The sequence below is a fragment of the Lipotes vexillifer genome, unplaced genomic scaffold, assembly GCF_000442215.2.
Source record: "Lipotes vexillifer unplaced genomic scaffold, Lipotes_vexillifer_v1.1 scaffold387, whole genome shotgun sequence".
NCBI classification, from domain to species: Eukaryota; Metazoa; Chordata; class Mammalia; order Artiodactyla; family Lipotidae; genus Lipotes; species Lipotes vexillifer.
In genome coordinates, this window is record NW_006795399.1 from 3,375,897 (window position 1) to 3,393,899 (window position 18,003).

General features: G+C 41.2%; 1 protein-coding gene and 1 pseudogene across 5 annotated transcripts in view; one reads left to right on the top strand and one right to left on the bottom strand.

The window, feature by feature from the left end:
- The window catches only part of PTGES3 (prostaglandin E synthase 3), a 24,956-nt gene continuing 6,953 nt past the window's right edge, over positions 1-18,003 (top strand). For all 5 annotated transcript variants that reach the window (XM_007467698.1, XM_007467699.1, XM_007467700.1 and 2 more), the window contains exons 1-3: positions 1-400; positions 17,231-17,344; positions 17,497-17,566. In XM_007467698.1, the coding sequence (XP_007467760.1) occupies positions 399-400; positions 17,231-17,344; positions 17,497-17,566 (186 nt within the window). In that variant the 5' untranslated portion in view covers positions 1-398. The remainder of the gene's footprint in view (positions 401-17,230; positions 17,345-17,496; positions 17,567-18,003) is intronic.
- LOC103076870 (heterogeneous nuclear ribonucleoprotein A1 pseudogene) lies at positions 12,084-13,037 on the bottom strand (annotated as a pseudogene).

Below are 18,003 nucleotides of genomic sequence, written 5' to 3' on the forward strand. Positions count from 1 at the left end.
GCCCCGCCCTTTCCGTAGATATCTCTAGAAAGCCGCGCAGGAGCCCGAAAACAAAGAGTGCGCACGCGCGGCGGCTAGGCCCGGGCATTTTGCTGCGTCACCAGCCGCCGCCCGGTCTCACCACCCCTCGCTCGCACGCACGCACGTTCGTTCTCCGTCCTCGCGCCCCTTTTCCTACACTTTCCTCTTCTCCCCGACCGGAGGAGTCGCTCTCCCCGCGCGGTGCATTCTGGGGACCCAGGTCGAGCCCGCCGCCGCCGCCGTCGCTTGAGGGAAGCGAAAAGAGGCCGCTACCGGGGAGAAGACGCCGGAGTCGCCACCGGAGAGGAGTCGCCTGCCCAGGAGCTGCCGCCGGAGACGCCCGCTACCCGTTCGCCCGTTCCCCTGCCCCGTTCACGATGTGAGTGCGACACCCCGCCGAGGGAAGGTCGCCCGTGAGGGAGGCCGAGGCCGCGCGGGGCGCTGCCGGGAAGCCGTCCCTTCCCCTCCCCCACTTTAGGCCCCCTCGGCTTTTACCCCTCGGTGGAAATCGTTCTTGCCTGGGGGTGGGAGGTTCAGTATCCTTGTTACGATTACCATTGGCGGGTGGAGGACATATTTCCTCCGATGTCTGCTTCCCCCACCTCTAAACCGGCCCTCGGCTTCCCCGTGCCGGAAATCCCACCTTCCCCCTTAGGCAGTGCCGGCTGCTCCTAACTCTCCGTAACTTAGCCGTAGGCCTTAGTCTCCCGTGAGCTTTTCGCCGTCCGGGCGCCCTGGAGGCGTGGACCCTCGTGGGCTACCGCTCCGCTCCGCTCCTGGGGTGGTCTGCTCTGTCGCTCTGTGATGCTGTGACCAGGCCCGGGGCCAAGTGCACCTGCGGTGGGTGCTACCACAAGGCTGCTGGTGCTCGTAGAGCACCACGCGGCCGTGCGCCGCGAGCGACAGGTACTGCTAGGCGACTGGAGGGAGGCCATACCGTCGCCGCAACTTAACTTCGCTCTCGGGTGTCGTGATTGCTTGAGTATGGTCTTTCCAGGCTTCCTCCTAACTCCAGTCTCGCTGACGGAGTGAAAGTTGCCAAAACTCAGCTGTGTCCCTGGCAGCGAGGAATTACCATTGAGCAGGGCGTTCTGCACGTGTTGGAGTCGAAAGATATTTGTGGACGTTTTCAGTGTTCATATTAAACGTTAGGCGATGTTTCATCATCCTATCTTAGTTTAAGGATGAAACAGGTATGTCGTCACGTTTTTGTTGCCTTAGCTTAATTTTCTTTACGTGAAGTGACTACAGTTTAGAAGCTTTATGATACAGGAAAACCTTGGTGATTTTAACCAAGAATGAGAATGAGAATTCTTGGCATCACCACTTTCAGCCTTTAGATTTTTCTCAGGGAAAGCTTTACCTTTTCAGATACGAGAACTGCCGATTTAGTAGTTTTTTGGTTCTAATCGCTCCCTAAAAGTTATGTATGGAGAGCAATTGAGGGGAACAGTTTTTATTCCTGTAAAACGTAATGCACTTGCAAGGGTTTACTTAATAAAATAATGACCTTTGCGGTGAGTGTATTCAGCTAGACGTCTAAATAAGTAAAGAAAACACTACAGTCACTTGATGGAAAAGAAGCCTTGAGAAGAATACATGTATTATTGTAAAGTGACATATTAGAATTTTGGAAGGATTCCCCCACCCCCAAAAGTGGTATGTAATAGAAGATTTTAATCTGTGAAAAATAGCTTGTGCTTTTTCTCTTTGACATTTATTCCAAATAATGTAGCAGGATTGTCAATCTTAAAACATCTGTGAGGAGAAAATTAATCCTCAGATAAGGCATTACCAACTTTTAATAGATTAATGTAGCCAAGCAAATTTTTTCGTGAAGAAATAGTATGTTTGAGATAGAAACACTTTCGGAGGTCACATGAAATAGTTAAAGAGGTAAGAAATATTAACTTATGTAAATAGGTTAAAAACTCGGATGAAAAGTGTAGCAGTATTCCAGAAAGCAGTCTGTCAGAAGAATGCTATTTTCAAAATGAGTGTTTTGAAGGGACCAGGTAAATTTCATTGTGTTTAAGGTATTCAGTATATGCCATCTTGCAAATTCTTTAGGGGATCTTATTAATGACTGAATTTATAAGATGAATATTATGAGTCAGTTATTTGAGTTGGAAAAGACTTCTAATGAGTCCTAGGAAGAATCTGGCTGATGAGCGTTCATTTTGTTGATGTGTGCTGTAGACTTTTTTTTTTAGTTGTAGAGAGAGGCATTTACGCTGGACATCTCAAGGGTTTTAAGGTCTGTTTTTTTATCATTTGATTGCTCTTCAGTCGTCATTTCCTAGATAAATTTTTTCTAATCAAGTTTTGCCTAGTGGTTTGCATAAAAGCTCTCAATCTCTCACCTACCTTGGAAGAGGCTGGGAGTTTTAGGACCTGTCTCTCCTCCATTTAAGACCTGCACAAATCCCCTGCAAGGGGTGCTACTTTACTTTTTTTTTTTTTTTTAAGCTGTTGTAGTTGGTTTTAGGTTTTAAGTTGGACATATTAACAATAGGTATGAAATAAAACGTTTTATTTAGTTTTGAGCAGTTTGAAATCATTCTTTCCAGTGTCTTGTAGTTAAATTAATAAATTGTCCAGAAACATACTGTGACCATTGCTAGCGTTGTTTAAAATCTTAACTTTGCCATCGTTCAGCTTTGTATGATTGAGTCCCCAAAATAAAATCATCAGTCTTTAACCTCCAAAACAAATGGTAATAGTGACCATACAGCATATGGTTAATTTCTATAAGTTAAGGAAGAGTAACTGATGATGGCTTTTGTTCAGTGTTGATTTCCTAACCACTGTAACCTAGCAACTGGATTTTCTTTTTTTCTGTGCTTAGTTAGACTTTAACCGGAAGGCAGTAGAAACGAAGTGACAAATCACTTGAGGCAGACCAGTATGTATTGTTAAGATTTTCCTGTTTAATTGTGTTTTCTCAGTTTTAAGATCTTCTAGAAGCTTTATTATTTTAGAGTCATAGGTGGTTAGTGATGATTGCTTTTCAGGAAAAAACACCTTCGTTATAAACTGTTTAGAATCAATCTAGCTCTGAAACATTAATAATCATATTTTATTTGAGTTATTAAGAATTGCTGCATCTAGTGTATTTTACTACAGAAATACAAAGTGTGTTTTAGTAAACTTTATTATTTACTCTGTAGGTCAGGGATAGATTTTAAATTGAGGCTGACTTCCACAGGACACCTTAGAACTTTTGGTTTTCCAGGAAGATGCCAATTACTTTAAATCTTACTTGAGTAATATGCCCTCACCCGTGTTGTACTCCAAAACCAAGTAAAATGTGCTGTTGTGGATTTTCTATGCCGTAGTTGATCTTCTCGTGTAGCTGTACTTTATTGCTGAAAAGCGTTTGTATCAGGGCTCTTTCCAACTCAGCATGCTTAATTATCTTTGTGTACTGAAAGGATCTAAGCCACAGAGGTGTTTTTTTTAAACTTTTAATTTTATTACATTACAGGATTTAGTTCTTCAAATATCAATTCTCAGCACTGCTGATTAGTATAAACAACTGTCCCAAATAGGATTGGAACCCAGAATTTCTCACAAAGACATTTTTTTCACTTTAAAAAAAGGGGAGAATAATTTTCCAGGTTGTCCTTTTATTTCCAATAAATAACCATGCCTGGGGCTTCCCTGGTGGCACAGTGGTTAAGAGTCCGCCTGCCAATGCAGGGGACACGGGTTCGTGCCTCGGTCTGGGAAGATCATGGCTGCTGAGCCTGCGCGTCCGGAGCCTGTGCTCCGCAACGGGAGAGGCCACAACAGTGAGAGGCCTGCGTACCACACATACACACACACACACAAAAACATGCCTGTAGGTCAGTTTTTCTTTTTTCCCCTGAAATATTTATTTAATTGGTTGTGTTTGGTCTTAGTTGTAGCAGGCGGGCTCCTTAGCTGTGGCTCGAGGGCTCCTTAGTTGTGGTATGCAAACTTGGTTGCGGCATCCATGTGGGATCTAGTTCTTGGACCAGGTATGGAACCCGGGCCCCATGCATTGGGAGTGTGGAGTCTTTACTGGACCACCAGGGAAGTCCCACACCTTTATATTTTAGAGTGGGAATTACCAAAGAAAGGAAGTAGCACAAAGGTTCACAAACTTTCTTGGTTCACCCCTTGGTGTCTTAGTAGTATTTTTGTTGTTACTATTTTGTATTTTTTTTATTTGTTGGTTGGTTTTTTAATGGTGCTGCTAGGCCAAAAGGAGTAACCTAGAAGTTCTGTTTATTAGATAGTTGGGTCCAAACAACTTAAGTATTTCATCCTTATAGCCTGTTAACTTTTTGGAAAGCTAACACACATAAATTGAAAGAAAAACGTAGTTTCTTGTATAACCACAGTTACTGATGAAAGGTGTATGCCTTTTGGGAACTGTATAACTTGTTATACCTTGAAATCGGATACTTCCATCTCAATTCCTGTTCCCTGTTGATTTTTTTTTGTAGGTCTTTTTTTTTTTTAAATCGTAACCACCAAAAATCCAGCTTTGCAAAGTTGAAACTTAGTGGAGAGGGATATAGTGCAGTCTGCTGTTGAAACTGAACCACTTAGTGTCTTGACTGAAGTTGAGTATCACTGAATTTCTCTTAAATTTGAAATATCCTGTGGCAGCCCTGTAATTCTTCCATAGTGCCTTGATGCACCTTGGCATGTAATTTGGGGATCATTGGACTTGCATGTATATTCAGATTAACTTTCCAGGAAGTTTTACATAGTAGTACAACTGGCATACAGAAGATCTGAAAATATGAGAAGTATATCGGGATTTCTCTGAGCAAAGAATATGTGTGAGAGAGTTTGGTTTTAGATGTTTACAGGCAGGGCTTTTGATAATACTTAACAAGGAAAAACTGCTCAGTCTGAAACTGGAACTGCTTTTTTTTTTTAGCAGAATTTTCATGTTTCCATATCATTCCTCACTTAGTACAAACTGAAATAGATTTACCAGTTTCTCGATTCTCTTTTGCAAATAATAGACCAGTTGATAGACTTGGTTTTAAAATATCAGTTATTCTGAACTTTGTAACATCTTTTAAACTTTTTTTTTCTCCCTTGGTTATAATGAGTTTGTTTTCTTCCGTAACCCCCCTTTTTTTTCTTGGCTGCATTGGGTCTTCATCGCTGTGCGCAGCCTTTCTCTAGTTGCAGTGAGCAGGGGCTACTCTTCGTTGCGGTGTGTGGGCTTCTCGTGGAGCACGGGCTCTAGGCACGCGGGCTTCAGTAGTTACAGCACGTGGGCTCACTAGTTGTGGCACGCGGGCCCTGGAATGCTCGGGCTTCAGTAGTTGCAGTGCACAGGCTCAGTAGTTGTGGTGCCTGGGCCCAGCTGCTCCGCAGCATGTGAGATCCTCCTGGACTGGGGATCGAACCCCTGTCCCCTGCACTGGCAGGTGGACTCCCAACCACTGTGCCACCAGGGAAGTCCCTGTAACCCTTCTTGATGTTTAAAATTACTCTGGGATACATAGAAGGTGAGTGAATCTAGTTTTTAAGAAGCTTTTCATTTACTGGAAATGTTTAGTTTATAGAGGATAAACATAGAGGATACTTTCTCCATTATCAAGTTCTAGTAAAAAGCTAGTCTTCTGATTATTATTGTTTTATCTTAGAATTCAAAGTGATGTTTTAATTCAGACAAACATCATGTTCCATTAAAAATAAATTTGTATGGGGATTATCATTACTTCTGAATAAAGTATGTGAGGTTATAGGTTGTGATGTAATGTATCTTACAAATATAATTAAATATATAGATGAGTTACTTTTCAGAGTACAAACAAAAAACATTGTCTTATAGTGTATCACTTATTTATACTTCAAGAAAGGTAAACCGTAGTTAGTAATGGATCCCTCTACCCCCATGTTTCTTAGAAGAAGAATTTTGGGCTAAATTTCATCCAACTTGAATGTGAGCTTCTTAAGGGCAGAGATTTTTATCTGCTTTGCTAACAGCTGTCTCTCCGGAACAATTCCCGGTATTGTGTTTAATAAATAATCTGTTTATTGAATAATATTTAGACTCTAAATCTCTTTCAGCTACAAGACTTGGTTATATTAGGTGCTTGACAGTGATGTTTGGAACTAACTGGGATCTTTTACAGTTGGTCCTTTATTTTGCTGTATCGCATCTTCAGTCAAATTCAGCTATATCTCAATATAGATTGGCTTCTTTTTTTTGGCTGCACTCCACACCATGTGGGATCTTAGTTCCCCAGCCACCAATCGAACCCATGTCCGCTGCATTGGAAGCGCGGAGTCTTAACCACTGGGCCACAAGAGAAGTCCCTATCTCATGCAAATTGAGCGAGTAGTTTGGTGGTCAGTAGGTGAAAGATAAAGTTGGTGAGAGTCGTTTATAACTTTAGATTCTATTAATTGAGGCTTTGCTATATTTTGGGAACTTTGGAAAAGAAGGACCACCAAATCAGTATATACCCTCAAAATACATTTGATTTGTTTGTGAGCCCTTTATTTTGAGAATGTTTATTTTGGGAATATTTAGCTTATTAGTTATGATTTGGTCAGGCTGATTTTTTCTCTTAATTAACTGGATGATTACCATAAATTCTCCTTTAAGAGATTCTACCCTTCTTTCTCTTCCCCCTCCAATTTTTTTAAAATCTAAAGAAATTGGCCTTCCAATCAAAAACTAATACTTACACTTTTTCTGCTTGATTTCTGTATGAGGCCATTAGTTGAAGATAAAACCTAATAGATTTAAAAATATTTATCATAAAGATTGTCATTTAGTGCATCCTTGTATCACATTTTGCAGTCTTAAATATTTTTACAAAAGTAGAGCATTTTTTGTGTTTAGTTTTTGGCTGCGCTGTGCGGCATGCAGGACCTTAGTTCCTCAACCAGGGATCGAACCCGTGTCCCCTGCATTGGGAGTGTGGAGTCTTAACCACTGGACCACCAGGGAAGTCCCAAAAGTAGAGCATTTTTATTAAAAGGTCGTTATTGCTATTTTCCCCAGTATATTTGTCTGTTTTGGGGTTGTTTTTTTTTAATTTATCTATTTTTGGCTGCGTTGGGTCTTCGGTGCTGTGCGCAGGCCTTCTCTAATTGCGGCAAGTGGGGGTTACTCGTCGTTGCAGTGTGCAGGCTTCTCATTGCAGTGGCTTCTCTTGTTGCAGAGCACGGGCTCTAGGCATGCAGGCTTCAGTAGTTGTGGCTCGCAGCCTCAGTAGTTGCGGCACATGGGCTTAGTTTCTCCACGGCATGTGGGATCTTCCAGGACCAGGGACCGAACCCAAGTCCCCTGCATTGGCAGGCAGATTATTAACCACTGAGCCACCAGGGAATTCCCTGTCTGTGAAGAGCCTAATGTTTAGTGACCAAATAATAGTATTCTAATTATTTCTCAGTGATTCAGAGTAAGAATTGAGATATTGATCATATGTCTCATTTGTGTATGTTAAAACTTATTGTAAAAAAATTAATTTGATCGAACAGTCCCATGACAGTTCTTAATGATTTCTGGGGGGAAAACACCAAAATGATGTGGAATCCTGTGTGATTGTATGGGATGAGCATGTAATATATATGTATCCCATGAGGTTGAGCTAAACTGTGCATTTCAGGAAGCCAAATTTGAATTATTATGGTATTAACTAAGATTTGTAGGCCTCTCACTTGAATAGTAAAAATATTTTCTTTCACTAAATTCTCACATACAGAGCTCACAAAATTTTTTTAAGTTTTAATATAAATTAATTAATTCATTTTTGGCTGCATTGGGTCTTTGTTGCTGCCCACGGGCTTTCTCTAGTTGCTGCGAGCAGGGGCTACTCTTCACTGCAGTGTGGGGGCTTCTCATTGCGGTGGCTTCTCTTGTTGCGGAGCACGGGCTCTAGGCACGTGACCTTCAGTAGTTGTGGCATGCAGGCTTCAGTAGTTGTGGCACGCAGACCTCATAATTTTCCATGTTTGCTGTATAATGGTCCAGAGTACCTGCTTACAAAAACTTCTGTTGATTGATTGATTGATTGATTGGCTGCGCTCTGCAGCATGTGGGGATCTTAGTTCCGTGACCAGGGATCCAACTCTCGCCCCCTTGAAGTGGAAGCGCAGAGTCTTAACCACTGGACCACCAGGGGAATTCCCCTTACAAAAACTTCTGAACATTGGAAATTCTGAGAGACAAAGAAGATAAAGATGTTGGAGCTTTGACGGTAGTATTGGTTATAGAGACAAGACATATGCTGTAGAATTCTATTAGATACAGAATTTTTCTCTCTCGAGATATTCAAACTTTTAAAGCGATGATAGCTATAATTAATTTTCTTTTTAAACTAGCCAGATACAGAATAAACTCTTTTCCATGGTCTCCAGGGATGTCTGTGACCTTGGTTTTCAACCTTAAGCTTTATGAACTTACCTGGAATTATGTATGATATGTTTGTCCTACCAGTTCATAAAAGGCTTGATGTGTCCTAATTGTCTTTTTTTTTTTTTTTTTTCTTGCGTTATGCGGGCCTCTCACTGTTGTGGCCTCTCCCATTTGCGGAGCACAGGCTCCGGACGCGCAGGCTCAGTGGCCATGGCTCACGGGCCCAGCCGCTCCGCGGCATGTGGGATCTTCCCGAAACGGGGCACGAACCCGCGTCTCCTGCATCGGCAGGCGGACTCTCAAGCACTGCGCCACCAGGGAAGCCCCTAATTGTCTTTTAATAATTTAATCTGTCCTGCACATAGTAAGCTATCAGAAGAAGTGTAATAACCTGGAAATGTTCTTTAGCACATTTTTTCCATGTAGCTTTGCTGGTTGGTTTAGTCTGGGCTGCTGTAACAGAATACCACAGACTGGGTAGTTCATCAACAGTAGAAACTTATTGTCTACTATTCTGCAGTCTGGAAGTTCAAGATTTAGGCACCAATATGGTCACCTTCTGGTGAAGGGGCCCACTTTCTGGTTCATAGCTTCTTGCTGTGTCCTCATAGTAGTGGAAGGGGCTAGGGGCCTCTCTGGAGCCTCTTTATATATAAGGCATGACTTTATTTATTCTTTAAATAAATGTATTTATTTATTTTGGCTGCGTTGGGTCTTTGTTGCTGCGCGCGGGCTTTTTCTAGTTGCAGTGAGTGGGGGCTACTCTTTGTTGCGGTGCGGTGGTTTCTCTTGTTGCAGAGCACAGGCTCTAGGCACCCGGGCTTTAGTAGTTGTGGCACGTGGGTTCAGTAGTTGTGGCGCACGGGCTTAGTTGTTCCACGGCATATGGGATCTTCCTGGACCAGGGCTCGAGCCCATGTCTCCTGCATTGGCAGGCGGATTCTTAACCATTGCACCACCAGAGAAGCCCCTAAGGCATGACTTTAATTTATGAGGGTTCTACCGTCATGATCTAGTAGTAAACACCTCTCAAGTCCCACCTTCGAATATCATCCCGTAGAGCATTAGGGTTTCAATATATGAATTTGGAGGGCATGCATTAAGGTCATTGCACTGGTACATCCTTTCTGGGGGGCGGTGCACACCTCACAGCATGTGGAACTTCCCTCGACCAGGGATCAAACCCGTGCCACCTGCAGTGGAAGTACGGAGTCTTAACTGCTGGACCAACAGGGAAGTCCATGGTGCATTCATTTTTTTAAAGGGAGAGGTGCTTGTAATTTTCTACAAATTAGAATTAAAATGCATGAGATTCTAGTATATTAAAAATGGTATTTGGGAACAAATGTGGTTTCCACTCTGTCATTTTAAGACAAACTAAGAAATTTTAGTCAAAACTACAGAGGAGAATTTTAGGTTATGTAAAGTTTAGTTGCTCGAATTGACATAGCCCTAACGTTGAACTTGGAAGAACTTGTCAGAAGAACTTGGAATGTCCCACTTCAGAGATTTTGGGTATTATTTTGTTATAAGTAGTGGCTTATTCACATAATTATGCAGAGGTGAAAAAGTTTTTGCGTTTATAGGTATGTTACTATTAAAATGAATTAACAGACTTGAACAGTAGTTTGGGATTTTGCCAGTGTTTGTATAAGACTATAGACACGAATCCAACATAGTTTAGGAGCTAGAGTTTAAAATCATCCTTTCTCTGGGTTAATAGGAGAAAAGAGTTGTGATTTCCTAAAACACTTGGTTTTCCTTTCAAATGAGTGAATATATGTGTTTATTACTGTTTAGGTTAAGTGTAGGGTTTCCCCCCCTTGTATTTTCAGACGGTTTAGATCAGGGGCACTTGGTAAATATTAGGCTTTACAGGCCACAAATATCTGTCTCACATTTTTGTTTTCACAACTTTAAAAATATAAAAACCATCTTTGGCTCCAGGTTAGGATCATTTAATTTTGTTTTTATTGTCTGGTAAATGATTTTATTAGTTGGCTAGGGCTACCATAGCACAGTACCAGAGACTGGGTGATTTAAACAGTAGAAATTTATTTCCTCACAATCCTGGAGGGTGTTAGGGTCCAAGATCGAGGTGTCAGAAGGGTTGGTTTCTTCTGAGGCCTCTCTGCTTGGCTTGCAGATGGCCGGCTTCTGTCTTCTTCACAGGGTCTTCCCTCTGTAACTGTACTAATCTCTCTTTCTTTTTTTTCTTTTTTTTTTTTTTTTTTGGCGGTATGCGGGCCTCTCACTGCTGTGGCCCCTCCCATTGCAGAGCGCTCCGGGCGTGCAGGCCCAGCGGCCACGGCTCACGGGCCCAGCCACTCCACGGCACGTGGGAACTTCCCGGACCGGGGCACGAACCCGCGCCCCATGCATCAGCAGGTGGACTCCCAACCACTGTGCCACCAGGGAAGCCCTCTGTCTCTTTCTAATTAATTTATTTTTTAAATTAATTTTTATTGGATTATAGTTGCTGTACAACGTGTTAGTTTCTGCTCTACAGCAGATTGAATCAGTTATACGTATATGGTATATCCACTCTTTTAGATTTCTTATTTAGGTCACCACAGATCATTGAGTAGAGTTCCGTGTGCTATGCAGTAGGTTCTCATTTGTTATCTATTTTATACATAGTAGTGTATATATGTCAATCCCAGTTTCCCAATTTGTCCCATTTCCTCTTCCCCTCTTGGTAACCATAAGTTTGTTCACTACATCTGTGAGTCTATTTCTGCTTTGCAAGTAAGTTCATCTGTACCGTTTTTCGAGATTCCACATATAAGCGATATTGTATGATGTTTTTCTCTTTGATTTCATTTTGTATGACAGTCTGTAGGTCCATCCACATCTCTGCAAATAGCATTTCGTTCCTTTTTATGGCTGAGTAATATTTCATTGTATATATGTACCATATCTTTATCCATTGCCATCAATGAACCTTTTTTTTCCCCCCAAGAGCATATTAAATCGTTTATTGAATACACATGATAATGGATGATACACAAGCTTCATTCCCATCTATAACTTTATCTGGTACCGTAATTCAATTTAGATATATTGCATAGAATGTGCCAACAATCATATTAATAACCAAAAAACTCCATGACTTTGCTTGGGTGACCCTTTTCACGGTGAACTCCAGGTCACAACGCAGTAACTGTCAATTCAACTACACCAAGGTTTCTGAAGGCAATAGCTTTTCCACCAAAGCAGGTTGTAAATAAATTTTGAATGGAACCTGGCATCATCCTGAAGGAGCTCTAACTTCACACTGTTGGGGTAGTTTACCAAAATGGTTTCAGAGTGGACCAACTTTACACAGCACATTTTTTAAAAAGACACATTTATTCAGCATCATGATCAGACTATTAAATTTAGCAATCAGCATGGTTGCTGTTTAGCAAAACAGCATGGGTGCAAAAAAAAAGAAATCTACATTAAAACCCTTTGTTGGAATGCTTTACACTTTCCACAGAACAGAAACTGAAATAACTTGTTATACAGGTAGTCACAAATACAGTCCTCACATTTTTTTGCCCATACACATGAGTATTGTCTAAAACATGTCTTCTTTGTAGCAGCTAGGCCCTGCCACCACTGTGCTTGGCTGAGTTCACAAATCTGTTGTAACCTGTAGCTTCCCTGTCACTTCTCTGGCTCTCTTCTCCTGAGCTTTGTTTCCTGGCAGTAATTAAAACTTTCTGCCACTGCCATAGCTACTGCTGCTGCTGGAACCACCATAGCCACCTTGCTTTCGTGGTTTGGCAAAGTATTAGCCTCCACCACCATAGGGGCCAGAACTTCTGCCTCCAAAGTTTCCTCCTTTCATGGGCCCAAAATCTGAAGATTGACTGTTGTAATGTCCAGAATCATTGTAGCTTCCACCACCTCCAAAATTGCTTTCATCATTACCAAATCCATTACAGCCATCCCCACTGCCACCATATCCACCACTACCACGGCTGCCACCAAAGCCACCTCAACCACTGAAGTTTCCCCCATGACCAAAGTTGTCATTCCCACCAAAACCACCTCCACGACCACCACCAAAGTTTCTAGAACCACTTCGACCTCTTTGCCTGGATGGAGCACCAGCCATCTCTTGCTTAGATGGGGCTTTTCTTACTTCACGGTTGTGGCCATTCACAGTGTGGTATTTCTGAATGACAGTCTTGTCTACGGAGTCATGGTCACCAAAGGTTACGAAAGCAAAGCCTCTCTTTTTGCCACTGCCTTGGTCAGTCATGATTCCAGTCACTTCAATTTTCCCATACTGTTCAAAATAATCTCTTAGGTGATGTTCTTCAGTGTCTTCTTTAATGGCAGCAACAAAAATCTTTTTCACAGTTAAGTGGGCACCAGGTCTTTGAGAATCTTCTCTTGAGATGGCCCTCTTTGGTTCCACCATTCTTCCATCCACCTTGTGTGGCCTTGCATTCATGGCTGCATCCACCTCCTCCACAGTGGCATATGTGACAAACCTGAAGCCTCTGGAGCGCTTGGTGTTTTGATCCCTCATTACCACACAATCTGTGAGCATTCCCCACTGCTCAGAATGGCTCCTCAGACTCTCATTGGTTGTTTCAAAGCTCAAACCTCCAGTGAAGAGCTTCCGCAGATGTTGGGGCTCTTTGGGTAACTCTGACTTAGACTTGACTGCAGTGGAGGGAGGAGATGTCAATGGTGCTTACTTGGTGGCGTCCACGGGCAGAAATTCAGTGGACATTTAGGTTGCTTCCATGTCTGTGTAACTGTCCTAGTCTCTTATGAGTACACCAGTCATATTGGATTATAGCCCACCCTGAGATCTAAGTTTACCTTACTTTTTTAAAGATCCTCTCTACAAATACAGTCACATCCTGAGGTACTGGCGGTTTAGGACTTCAACATATGAATTTAGGATGTGATTTCAGGCCATGAAAATGATATAAATCTAGATTACTTAATGTGAATTCAAGGAAAGGAAAGATTCTCCCCTGGTTCCAATGTCCTTGATACGAACAGAAACGAAAAAGCTTATATACCAGATCGCCATTAATGTGCTCCTTCTCCATTACTATAGGGTCTTTTCTTTTTTTTAATTAATTTATTTTATTTATTTTACTTTTGGCTGCATTGGGTTTTCGTTGCTGCGCACGAGCTTTTCTCTGGTTGCGGTGAGCAGAGGCTACTCTTTGTTGTGGTGCGTGGGCTTCTCATCGCGGTGGCTTCTCTGGTTGCGGAGTGTGGGCTCTAGGCATGCAGGCTTCAGTAGTTGTGGCATGTGGGCTCAGTAGTTGTGGCTCGTGGGCTCTAGAGCGCAGGCTCAGTAGTTGTGGCACACGGGTTTAGTTGCTCCACAGTGTGTGGGATCCTCCCGGACCAGGGCTCGAACCTTGTCCCCTGCATTGGCAGGTGGTTCTTAACCACTGCACCACCAGAGAAGCCCTACTATAGGTTCTTAATGTGTAACTTGATTTTAACAAGGTAAACAGTACTATCAAGTATTTTCAGATTATGTTGTTAAATTCGGCTAGAAAAGCATTTTTACCAGAGTTTATTGAAATAGCCATTTGTAAACATATTGAGAGAAGAATCTGCTCACTATAATCAGATTAATTCAACATTGTAAGTCAACTGTACTCCAATAAAAATTAATTTGAAAAAAATCAGGGTAATTGTTCTCAGCTTTATTACGTTTTTTGTTCAAACAGGAAAGGTAGAATACTACAATGAATTCCTCATGTACCCATTATTCAGTCACAACCATTATCAGTACAGGGTCATTCTTATTTTATCTACTCCCCTCCTCTTCTGCCCAGTGGATTTAAAAAATATATATTTATTTATTTGGCTGCACCAGATCTTTAGTTGCGGCATGTGGGATCTAGTTCCCTGACCAGGGATTGAACCTGGGCTCCCCTGCATTGGGAGCACGGAGTCTTAACCCCTGGACCACCAGGGGAAGTCCCTCTTTTTAAATTTTTAAATAACACAATTTCACAGTTAGACTGGGTTGCTCTTAAGGAAGAAAGCATTCCATGGCGAAACCATTTAATATCATTTTTTAAAAAGTATTATGAATGTAATAAATCCCCATCTACCCATCCACCAGATTCAACAGGCCTTTGCCACACTGCTTTATCTCGCCCTTTTTCCTTAGTTATTTTAAAGCAGACTCCATGTACTTCCCTTTTAATCTTGAATGGACATTTGTTTTCCATAAAACAGTGCCTTTCACACCTAACAAAACTAACGGTTTTCACATTATCTAATACTCTGTCCATATCTAGGTCTCCACAGTTTCAGTAATCTTTATGTTTAGTTTGTTTGAATCAAGATGCTTATCAGATTTACAAATTGCACTTCTTGGATAACTCTTAGGTTTCTTTTAATCTAGAGCAGTTCCCCCCTCTTTTCTGCCATTGATTTAAGAAACAGTATTCTGAATTTTTCACTTCTTGTGATACCATTTAACTTGTTTCTTTTCCTCGTATGTCCTATAGACTGGAATTACGTTCACTGTGGAATATATCATGTTGATCAAATCAGGAGGTGAATGTCTCGTCCCACTTTCAGTGATGCTAAGATCATAAGTTCTTTATCTGCTGTTCATCTAGTCATTGTTAATGGTCCGATTCATTGATGAACACTGCCAAATCAGCTTAAAGGTTGCAAAATGATGATTTTTTTTTCCTCCTCAAGTTTTATTCCACACAAAGCTGAGATTCTGTAAAGACGTTTCCTTCATGAACTGGCCCTATTCAGGTACCATGAATAAAGGTTCATAAAGGGAAAGAAGGATAAATACCTATTCTTTCTCTTTAATTGCCTTTTTGTGAAGAATTGGAGCTGTAGCATCTTCTGGTGATCTAGAATTGTGGGTAGTTTGTTTTACATTTCTTTAATCAATATAAACTGGAGTATTTATATTTTGTGTATTTGGATCAGTTTGCAGTCATCCTTTCAAATTGTCGTTGGCCAAGGAGAGAGAGACTCTGATTGTTTCCTCCTGGTTTTTTTGTGTTTTTTTTTTTTTTTGCGGTACGCGGGCCTCTCACTGTTGTGGCCTCTCACATTGCAGAGCACAGGCTCCAGCCGCGCACAGGCTCCAGACGCGCAGGCCCAGCAGCCATGACTCACGGGCCCAGCCGCTCCGCGGCATGTGGGATGCTCCCGGACTGGGGCACAAACCCGTGTCCCCTGCATCGGCAGGCGGACACTCAACCACTGTGCCACCAGGGAAGCCCCTCACATGCTTATTTTTTAAAAAAATAATTGAAATAGTTGAGAATGAGGTGGCTCTACTTTGTCTCATCTTTCTGGTTCATTCTTTAGAGGCATATGCTGTTCATTTGTGTGCGTGTGAATTCTTCTTGGAATTTTTATGCATATGTAAATACTTACCTAAGTAACTTGTTTTAAAGGTGACAAAGGAAATTTTTCAAAGTATTTACCACGTATAATCTTTATTGCCTGTTAATTAACCACATTTGACTGTATTTGCTTCTACTAGATTTTTAGCTATATTCTAAAACATAATTTTAATGGATGAATAGAGCTTTAGGCAGCTAACATTGAAGAAGACAGGAGTCTATTGCAAGGGATAGGAGCTGGTGAATAATAAGGAAAAAGCAAATATTCCAAGTTGTTTCTAGTATTTGGATATAGATACAGATTAACAGTTGGGACTATAAAGTTTAATTTTTTATCTAGTGTCATTATTTAGAATCATAAGGAAGATATTTTTGCCCAGGAAAAAAAAAATGGTTGCTTTGCTTTATATAGTCACCTGCAAATGAGAACTTTTTTTTTTTTTTGGCTGTGCTGCACAGCATGCGGGATCTTAGTTCCCCAGTTAAGGATTGAACTCCTGCCCCTTGCAGTGGAAGCTTGGAGTCTTAACCACTGGACTGCCAGAACAGTCCAAATGAGAACTTTTTTGAGGACAAATACTGTCATTTCTCATACTTTAAAAAAATTCCCCCCACAGTTCCTAACATGGTAAGTAGAAATGTTGAATACTGTATTTGAGTTGACAATGGATTAGTTCAGATTTTTTAAAAAATATATATGTGTTTGTTTATTTTAGTTGCACTGGGTCTTAGTTGCGGCAGGCGGGCTCCTTGGTTGTGGCATGCATGTGGGATCTAGTTCCCTGACCAGGGATGGAACCCGGGGCCCCTGCACTGGAAGCACAGAGTCTTAACCACTGCACCACCAGGGAAGTCCCCTAGTTCTGGTTTTTAAAATTCTGTGAAGTTGAATTCTTAAGAGCAGGGCTATAAAGGAGTACCACAAATTTTGACAGGGCTACCTAAATGCTTAACTCCAGTGAGCATTTTGTTTCATTTTTTAAATCCTTTCTATGATGAAATTTGTATCATTGCATTTTGTTTATTTGTTTAGTTTATTTTTGGCTATGCTGGGTCTCCTTCTGTGTGCAGGCTCCTCATTGCAGTACCTTCTCTTGTTGCAGAGCATGGGCTCTAGGTGCGCGGGCTTCAGTAGCTGTGGCTCGCGGGATCTAGAGCGTAGGCTCAGTAGTTGTGGAGCATGGGCTTAGTTGCTCCACGGCATGTGGGATCTTCCCGGACCAGGGATCGAACTGGTGTTCCCTTCATTGGCAGGAGGATTCTTAACCACTGCACCGCCAGGGGAGTCCGTATCATTGCGTTTTAACTTGTACTGCAGCTGTTAGGGAAAAAGATGTAGTTCACGTTTGAAATTGCAATAAACTGCCTCAAAATAATCAATGCTCTGATGGAGAACAGAAGTATGTTACTTACATGCTAAGCTTTGGAGGTTATGTAAATAGTGAATTTCAGATTAACTTTGTCTAATTTTATCTTTTTGTAGGCAGCCTGCTTCTGCAAAGTGGTACGATCGAAGGGACTATGTCTTCATTGAATTTTGTGTTGAAGACAGTAAAGATGTTAATGTAAATTTTGAAAAATCCAAACTTACATTCAGGTAAATTACCATTTTACATCATTGGGTAAAAGGCTTGTTTCAGGCAGCTTGAATAACTTTGGCTTGATTGTTTTGTGTTTTCATTGAAGATACTACTAATCTTTACCTCTTTGAAGAGACTCATTTTTTTCCCTTTTTCTTTTTTGGTACAGTTGTCTTGGAGGAAGTGATAATTTTAAACATTTAAATGAAATTGATCTTTTTCACTGTATTGATCCAAATGTAAGTAGTCTTGATGCTTTAATCCCAATTTAAATTGTAAGGAAATGGACATACTTTAAGTACTCATTTTAGAGATAAGCACTAATTCTTAACAGTTCAGAGGCTAATAAGTATATATTTTCCCTCTTGTAACTACTTTTCTGGATACTCTTTTTGTTCTTGTTATTGTTTGGACTCAGGGCAATACTTCTTTAATTTTTATTTTTTATCTTTTTAAAATTAAATTGTGTAGTTGATGTAAGGGCTGTACTCTTAAGGCTTGTCTTATTTAAGCATAGATACATCTAAGTATGTTCTATGTACCATATTTAGTTAATTTTTTTAAGGTTTTATTTTATTCACCTTGTGCAGGGGAGGAAAAATGTTTTTTGCAATTGGGTAGCTTATGAAATCTTCGTAGTCTAGGGGTTGTTTCAGGGTTTAGAGAAAGTGTAGGG